Source organism: Theobroma cacao, chromosome 6 (assembly GCF_053813885.1).
Source record: "Theobroma cacao isolate CCN51 chromosome 6, ASM5381388v1, whole genome shotgun sequence".
NCBI lineage: Eukaryota > Viridiplantae > Streptophyta > Magnoliopsida > Malvales > Malvaceae > Theobroma > Theobroma cacao.
The window spans coordinates 4,423,245-4,432,374 of record NC_142644.1 but is presented as its reverse complement, the minus strand read 5'-3'; the positions used below and the strand labels follow the sequence as shown (position 1 = coordinate 4,432,374).

The 9,130-nt window shown below is 33.9% G+C and overlaps 1 protein-coding gene and 1 long non-coding RNA gene across 2 annotated transcripts; one reads left to right on the top strand and one right to left on the bottom strand.

Moving 5' to 3' along the window:
* Window positions 1-208: 208 nt before the first annotated feature.
* LOC18595436 (putative N-acetyltransferase HLS1) lies at window positions 209-3,176 on the bottom strand. Its single transcript, XM_018122603.2, has 3 exons — window positions 2,728-3,176; window positions 2,382-2,512; window positions 209-1,159 (listed from the first exon to the last, which is right to left on the bottom strand). Exons 1-3 carry the CDS (start codon window positions 2,962-2,964, stop codon window positions 292-294), a joined length of 1,236 nt encoding a protein of 411 aa, XP_017978092.2. The 5' UTR covers window positions 2,965-3,176; the 3' UTR covers window positions 209-291.
* On the top strand, window positions 1,847-3,162 carry LOC148762001 (uncharacterized). The gene is made up of 2 exons (XR_016026897.1): window positions 1,847-2,149; window positions 2,293-3,162. It is a non-coding gene; the product is annotated as an uncharacterized LOC148762001 (long non-coding RNA).
* Window positions 3,177-9,130: the final 5,954 nt, after the last annotated feature.

The following is a 9,130-nucleotide window of genomic DNA, read 5'->3' as shown; positions in this document are numbered from 1 at the left end:
AAGAATTATTTACAGATTAAAAAAATTAAATTCTGGAGTTAATATTTTTCTCACAGCCTTGATAAATGCCTGCATATATTCTTTTAATGAACTTTTGGGTTTAATTATATGTATATACAGACCTTGCAATATTTTATCCTTTACCTTTTTTATGTTTATTGTTGGGGTTCTTGGCAAATGGCAAGAGGACAGATCATGTAGCTTACAGTGAAACTAAGACTTATGTTGTTTTCCTTCTTATGTACGAAGCTGGATTTTGATATGATAGTCAACAGTGAAAAAAACAAATTGTCAAATATCACGCGGGTCAACAAAAAGGAAACGTGAAGAAGGTCGTGATTTCATCCAATCAGACGACCCACATATTTCATTGGACCCATCATTTGCGTTCCCCAACTTTTTGATGCACCACAAATCCTCAGACAAGGAAAATTTCCTCCAATGTGGGATCACCTCTCGGACAGGGTCCCTCTGGCCCACCTCAGCCAGCACTGCCCCACATCCATCATCATCTCTACCCATGTTATGGGCGAAAGCACACAGCGACTTCATGAGCCGCGACGCATTTTTACCTTCCATGTGCAGTCCGTACAAGAAATACACCCAAAATTTCCTGAAGACGTCAGGAATGGAAGGCAACATCAGCCATGGCATCCAGGCATCCACCACCCTGGAAGCCATGCAACATGCGTACGTCAACATCGAAACCCCTTTCACCTGCAACCTGAACAACTGCTTGGTGCTCCAGATACTCGTAATTGCAAAACTTGGCGGGAGAGTCCCTGTTTTGGGATCCCATTTCGGGAGGCACTTTCTTGGTAAGGCCATGAACGTGCCCAAACTTAGCCTGTTGCACAAAATGTTGTCTATGTCTTTAGGGAAGAACTCTGAGTTGGCAAAAACCCGACGGTAAATCGACTCAGCTAGCCTCGGATTGAGTCGAACGATGGCGATGCCTGAGCCCAGTGGCTTGTAATGAGCATGAACTGGATGCACCAGCATCGTTGGGGTCCTGAATTTGGTGTAAGCACATTTTCTTGTGAACAAATTGATGGATGGCTCATTGCTGCAATCTGTGGCCATGTATACATACTCTGCTCCATTCTGCTTGCACCATTCTTCTAATTTCTGAACCAGTTTTTTGCCAATGCCTAGCCTCCTGCATCACAATTTGCAAAAAATTACTAACAAATGCTTCATGAGATTGAACCCTGCGTATAATAGTTGGTTACATATATATTAATCATCCATACCATGTATACATGTTTTCTTATTCATAAATTATTGTGTTATGGGCTCGAGGTAATTTAATTAGAATTAATCAAACCTGGTGACAAAAATGTGGAGATTTTAATATGATATTGAATCAGAAAGCAACCTTCCAAAAGCTAATCATAAGAAGCATTAACCAATATAAAAATGAAAAACCAAAAAAAAAGAAAATTGAGACTGCTGTCACATCCAGGGGAGGCCTCATGGCACCACTCATAAGCTTAATAATCATATAATAATCTGAAAGCTCAAACAATAATTAGCATATTGGGATAGAGAATTAGTATGCAGTGCTGCTCTGCTGCTGGTGGGTAATTTTTATTCTTCTTGTAACATTGTTATTCAAAAGCAAATGAGATTTTTATAACAGCAGAATGACATAAGGAAGGCATGTATCAAAAGGATACAGTAGAAATTTGAGTGGACCATTGCAAAGGGAGGAGGCAATAGAAGGGAAAAGCAAGTACGAACAAAGAATAGAATGAGATAGCATGTCCACGACCTTTTTTTTTTTGGTGGCTGTGAATTAATAAAGCAATTAATCTAGTGGATTCAATACAAGTGTCAGTGCGAGGTTAGCTGGCATTTCCCTCCTTTCCATGATACGAGGAACATCGTCATTTTTCTTTATGGTGGAATCTGATCATCATTTTCCAACTTTTTTGTGGAGTGGGAATGGAGATTAGAAATTAGAACCCCTCCAACACAAAGCACACATGAAAATGCAAGAATTCTGATAGAAAAAGATAGAGAGAGCTTGGTCGTGGAAAAGAGCCAAATGAGGGGTAGAAAAGCAGGAAAAACAGTTTCAGAATTCCAGGAGCAAATGGAGTAGAAAAGCAAAAGGGAAAACAGTTTCTCCTCTGTCTCTTGTCAGGTGACTAAGGTTTTATTTTCTCTTTTTCAATCCATGACTTGACCATATTAGTTATACTGATAACTTTACAATAAAGAAAAAGAGGAGAGACTGTAACTTGTGAATATCACGTTTATCTTTACAATTTTGTTCGCTAATTGCAGTAACGGTAGAGTTTGAGTAGTTATATGCTGATAGAAACAGAGAAGCAGCAGATGGATGAAAGGAGATTAAGAAAAGAAATGAAGCAAACCTGTATGAAGGAGAGATCCTTAATCCCAGAATATAAGCTAACTTTACATAAACTGAATTCCCCCTTGTCACAGTTTTTACACAGCCTCTTATAACTCCTACAATCTCTCCTTTTTCTCCATATTCTGCTACCTGTTCACACCATACAATAAGAACAAAAATCATGTAACCATTTCAGTAGGTAATTAATAGTTAATACTGCCATATGTCTTCCTTCAAACATAATAAGAAAAACATGCAACATCTATCAATCGGTCCACTCTAATGAATTTTAATGATCAATAAGGTTAAAAACAAAGCCATAATAAATAATGGTGATGGTCAGTTACTAAGGATGATTTAATTACCAGCATGATGTGAGATGGGAAGTGGCGGACTCTACATATGGGGTCACCTAAAAGGTCCGCCACAAGCGAAGGCTTTCCTCCTTCCCCAATTTCACAACGTCTCTCCATCTCCTCCACAGCCACCTTGTCTTTCTCTTCATCATACTCTCTCACCACCACTAAATCCTCCTCCCAATCCTGCGTTGCCACCGCAGCCGCAGCCCTTGATGAATTCACAGCAGCTACTTTCAGTGCCATGTTTGAAAGAAAGGAAAAGAAAGGAGATTTAAGAGAGATGACTAGAGAAACGGTAGTGATGAAGTAGTAGTATAGTTGGAGGAGAGTAGTGAAGTATACAGCTAAACTTGTCTATGTGTGTTAGTTGGCTTTGTTTCTTTGGTTCAATTCACAATATATCTCTACCCCCCCTATATATATAAGGAGTGGATAGTCTGATGTGGCAACTTTACCAGTTTTAATGGACTTTGTATTTATTAGGAGAGATGATGAATCATAGTGTGTCACATTCTCTCCATGAGTATTTGTGCAAACCCACAAGATGTATATTCTCTCTAAGGTTCTTTTTGGCCATTAATTAGTAGATAAGATTAAAGATTATATGGTCACAATTATTGCTTTGTATAAGGTTACAAAGTTCTTTATGATCGTATATGTGCTGTTTCATCAGGTGATTATGATGACTATATGATGATTGATATCATTGCAACACTATTACACTACTACTGCTACATATGATATTATGTATAATTTAGTTAGTATATTTTTAATTAAATTTTATATATTTTCTTTGAATTGATGTTAAATAATTAGCGATTGTATGAAATGGAACTAGATATGATTAAGGGAATGGAAGTTTGTACCTGTATGACGTGGAGATGTGAATTGGTATTTATTAGGAGTGATACATTCAACCAATTATAAACATCAATTGCTTTTATTTATTTGTTTGAAAAATAGCATCTTAAATGTCATGTTTTAATGAACCAATCAAGATTAAGGTTTTAGAATTAGATAATTACGTCGAGGGATGAAGAATTGAGCTCTAAACTTTTTTTTATGTAAAATATATGGGTTTTCTATGTCTTAATTATGACTATGTACTTTTTCAAACATACATAAATATGAAAAATTATCCAATCCATTGATGAAGTTTAAAAACTCTATCATAGTGTATAAAAATACTGTATAAAAAATAATCCTATGAAATATAAATGTGTGATTTGCAATAACTATGAAAAGGAAAAAAATGTAAAACTTTATTAACAAACTTAGCTATAGCCGTACTCGAGTATTTGACTCATTAATTGATGCATGATTTTCTTTTTAAAGAGTAAAATTTAAATCTCCCTTTCCTCCAAATAAAAAAAAAATCCAGCTATAACCATTTTGAACATTAATTGGTAAGAGGAAGTGAAGATACAGCACATGATCTCCTTTTAAATCCTTTTATGAATGATTATGGTAATTTTAATTTCATTTTTGGAATCTAAAATGAATTAAAGATTTAAATTTTAAAACAGAATTTTTTAATTCTAATCACGAAGAAAAGTACTAATCGTTACATCACTTTTGTCTCACCTAACATCGCTAGGATCTATTAATTTGATTGTAATATTTCATTTATGATTTAGTTGACATATTTGTGAATGCGACTCGCTAAATTAATCCAATAACTACATTTTATGTCAAGGAGTACTAATATATGAGAAACAAGTGACGAGAAAAGTGGTAGTATTCAGTAGAGAAATAGTATACAAAAGAGACCAAGCTTAGTCAAGAAATTTACTAATATATACAGTAATAAAAAAATAGTAAGTAAAATTTACTTACAAAAATAAAATTTCTTGATTAGATTATTTCTGAAAAAATGTATAAATTGAAAATTATATGGCATGAGAGCTTGATAAATGTTCTCTAAAATAGATTGCTAAATTTTTTTTGTCACTTACACTCTATAAACTCTGAGAACAACAAAATTAAGGGCTTAGAAAACCTCTAAATACTCTATATACATGGAATATGTAACCATAACATAACCCCCCCCCCCCCCCCCCCCCCCCCCTTCCTTTGGGATGAGAGCATATGATATAATTAAAACAAATAAGTCAGACTCCTTTCTGTAAAATCGTACTCTAGTACATTAAAGGTTTGTACCAAAGGAAAAAACAGTACATTAAAGGGTTCTTATATGGCTAAAATCATCATATACTTTAGAGATAATATCTTCTCTTGAGGAAAGTTAAAAATATCATATTTTGAGTCTTAAAATAAGATATATAATAATAAGGTGTGTAAATTGATGAGGGGATGATTAGCTTTATTGATTGCGTAATAAACTAAACACTGGATATTAAAAGGTCTTCCATGCTTTTGCTTCCTTTCTCTATGTTCTCTCTTAGCAAATTTATGAAATATATAATTATGCTTTTGGCTTTCACCAATTTTTTGGAGGAAATTGAAAGTTTCATGTCATATGAGTGCGATAATCACTATCATCACATTCATAACTTTTTCTCTTTTGTACACTTAATTAACTATATAATAGTATTTATTCTGTGTAAATGAAAGGTGCTTGATTATGTAGCATAAGGGACAGGTGTAGGATAGTGTAGAGCCTGGAACCTTCCCCTTGCATTTAAATTCTAGCTGATTTGTCTCCTTCCTTTTCCAGCAATAAATATTGCCCCTTAAATTTGAAACATGATGATGCAAGAGTTTCCAAGAGTACCAAAGCAATCCTATTCTAGGAAGATTAACCTTATATATGGTGATCGACTCTTTTGGCACGGTTGGGATATACCAGGAGTGTGACAACAGATGGTCCAAGAAGCAAAAGAAATTTGTTGCGCTGATCAAAAGAATGTGGATGTGAATGAATACCACATTTCTAAACAAGGAATGAATAGTTGACACACCCTTAACGGCGAGATATGAAGCGCAATTGCCCTTTGAATTTTGGTCCATGTAATCTATTTCATGGCACAAATTTAGCCAATGCAAGGGGTGCCATCTTCTTTTCTTTGTCTAAATTATTTTATGCAAAGAAATAAAGCTCTTCATTTGAATTGATGTGACTCATTTCCTTGTCTCTTTTGTTTTTAGAAAAACAAAAACCAAAAAGAAAAGGGGAAGAGTTATAGTGATTCATGTAAACATGACTAATTTACAATCTTAATTCACAAGGTAATTACTCAATTTTTCTCTATGGTTACCTTACCTATGTTTGGGAACCAAAAGGGGAAGGGAAAGATAGGAAGACAGAGGGAAGGAGAGGATGCAGTTTCCCTTGTTTAGATGGCTTTCGAAAAGGAGGAGGGAAAGGGTAGGGAAGGGAGGGTGGCACATTACCAATCTTAATTGGTTTTCATAGAAGGAAGGGGAGTGGTGTTGTCTTTCCTTCAATTCTCCTCAATCCAAACACAGTTAAAGAAATTAAGAATGCTAAGTACAATCCACCTTCCCAGCCCTTAATTCTTTCTCTTAAATACATCCTTACCTCTGAAATAATATAATAAAAGTATTAAATATGTAAGACAGCCCTTAACTATTTGTGCTTGTCGACACTAGGTAGAGGGGAAGGTAAATGTGGAAAAAACCTTTAAGACATCATACTTCCTGTCCTTCATTACCCTATTTTGTGGTGAATGTCTGAATGATTGTACTAGATATGACAGGAAGATTCTCAAGATATGGGGACCTAAAATTATCAGATAGATTTATTTCATCCCACTCAATATATTTGATCAATTCTGGTGTATGGCAATCAGTCAATTTTATCCTGGTCCAGAGATAGTTGATCATAAAGGGACACAGCAATATTTATACCGAGAGGTTTGCTGTGGAAACTTTACAAGAAAAATTTAAAACTACAAAAGCCCTTTATCCAGAACCATCCCGGAATTAAACCAATTGACCTCAATAGGGCATCTCCCACAGCTTGTTCAATTCACTTTTTATTGTTTTAGTTATAATAGTGCACAGGGTAGGTGGTCCAATTCTAAATGTCATAAATTAGAATGTCAGATGTTATTAAGAGATAATAATAAAAAGATTTAAGCATATTCCTGTTCAACACCACTGTTGTGGTAAAATAATGCTGTCTAGATACACAAAAAATATGATTCCATTATATCTTTCTTTTTAATCTCCCCTTTCAAGATTTCTCTGAAATTTCCTTTCCACTTTTTGAAGGATACTAAATTCTATAACAAACCCTTTTGCCTGTTGTACTCCTGTGGTTATTATCATCCCAATTGTCCATTCAAATCTAAAGTGAACATGTTTTAATGTAAAATTCTCAAGAAAATTTAAAAGTGACATCATTTTCTTACTTTTTACTGTAAATTCCTGGGTATAATTTTGATTACAGCATCTACTTACTATTCCACTTTAGACAAATTAGCCAGTAATAATGTCAACTTTTTCCTTTGCTCTAGTCTATATCCCAAGTAAGAATCAAGCAATCTCATTCATAAAAGCATGAGAAAGATATAGTGCATGGAGAATGATTCTCAACTTATAATTTATTCATTGAGTAAGAGAACAGTTTGATAAGTGTGGGTCTCTTTGAACCAGAGAAAATTATTGAGGAGAAACTATAAAGGAATTTATGCACATTTCCTTTATGACACTGCTTTACATTATACAAATCCACATGTTTAAGATCTCATTTTTGAAAGACATGATGATTATGAAAGCAAACTCCCAAGTGGTACAGTGAATCACTTAGCATTCATTGTATAGCAAGTTCCTGTTTTTTTTTTTACAAGCAATTTGTCATCTGAAAAATTTCCTCTGCTTTTCCTACATGCAACTATGCAAATTCCAAAACTAAGTAGATCCTTTGATACTTTTTGATTGGAACTAGATAATGCTATTTTCTTTGAAGTATACAAACTAGAACATGACAACTTTGACTTAAGTGCTGTTAATATAACAAATTTCTTGAGATTTTTTGAGCATTTATATTTACGGTTATATAATTTAGGGATTAGTCACTCTATCTTTCTTCTTAATACTGTCATGTTATATTCTGGTACTAGAAAGTAGAGTTGGTAAAATTAACATGAATCCGAAAATCTTACGTTTGAATCTAATTTGACAAAAAAATAAACAATGTGAATTTGTTAAATTCAAAACCGAAAATGAACTGAATCTAAAATGACTCATATTTGAAATACTCAAAATTTGAAATAATTTAATCTCAAAATGACTCAAAAATTAATTCAAAATACCCTAAATTCGAATAATTTGTCAAAATTCAATTTGATTTGATTTTGAAAAAGTCAATAGCTTAAACTTGAAATGACTTGACTCTGAAATACTCGAACCTAAGAGAATTCAAACTTGAAAAAATTTAAACACCAAACAACTTAAAAACGAAATAATCTAAAATTTTCTTTATCGAAAATGACTCAACCTGACCCACCTACTTGCCACCTACACTTGGAAGCATAAAAAGGGCATTAATTACTCTGGAAATAAAAAATATGGGGCGGCATATCCGTAGCCACCCCATGCGTGACAGTAAGCATACATTTCAAACTTTCCCAGTCTTTATAATCATGAAATGATATCTGAGCTATAGATTACGTGGGGGAACAAGATCTTTCAAACAAAGAGAGAACTAAATAATATGCAATGGCAAAATGCCAATGAGAGTTGTGCATGTTCGAAGGTTGCTATCTCTCTCGAAAGAGATAGACATGCAAACCTTTTAAGAAAGCCCTTAATTTGTTTATCCTACTAAAACATAAAACAATTTAATCATTGTGGAAAAAGCAATTGGCTTTTTTCCCTTGGCACTTGGCATCACATGGAGAGTTATGTGGTCCCTAACCTAAAGAATTTTGTGGTCCCTTTCGTATTTGCCTATGTATACTTTTAATTAATTATAATAATCATTGGTATAATAATCTACAATACTTGGCCAAAAAGAAAAAGAAAACAAAAAAGCAACAGCTACGAGACTAATTACTATAACAATGGGCTGCAAAGGCTAAAGGAAATTCATGGTACCGTACATTAACAATAGTAATTAGTTAAGAGTGGAAGCCTCTTTAACTAACATTTATTCATTATTTATTTTATGGGGATTGTCCCTTTAGAGGGTCAAGATTAATATTAAAAACAAACCAAAAAAAATTAGTAGTTAAAAAGATGGAGTGGAAGACCTAAAAATTAAGAGTAATTATGGGAATTTTCTGCTACTAAGATCATCAAAATGTTTCAATGGTTGGCTGAGGAGATCTTCTAGGCCTAAAAAGCTAAGTGAATTCTTTCAACCATTAATGTTTGAATAGTAAGTTAGGGTATATTAATGAGAGACATATATCAAACACCTCGATTGAAGAATAAAAATCTGAATTGAAATCAGAGGCTAAATCTGATCTGATCAAGTTGT

Excerpts from the sequence above, each read along its gene's own strand:
- LOC18595436 (XM_018122603.2), bottom strand. The coding sequence starts at position 2,964 with ATGGCACTGAAAGTAGCTGCTGTGAATTCATCAAGGGCTGCGGCTGCG. Across the intron at positions 2,513-2,727 it reads TCCCATCTCACATCATGCTG|GTAGCAGAATATGGAGAAAA; the intron begins GTAATTAAATCA and ends TGGTGTGAACAG. Across the intron at positions 1,160-2,381 it reads AGGATCTCTCCTTCATACAG|GAGGCTAGGCATTGGCAAAA; the intron begins GTTTGCTTCATT and ends ATTGTGATGCAG.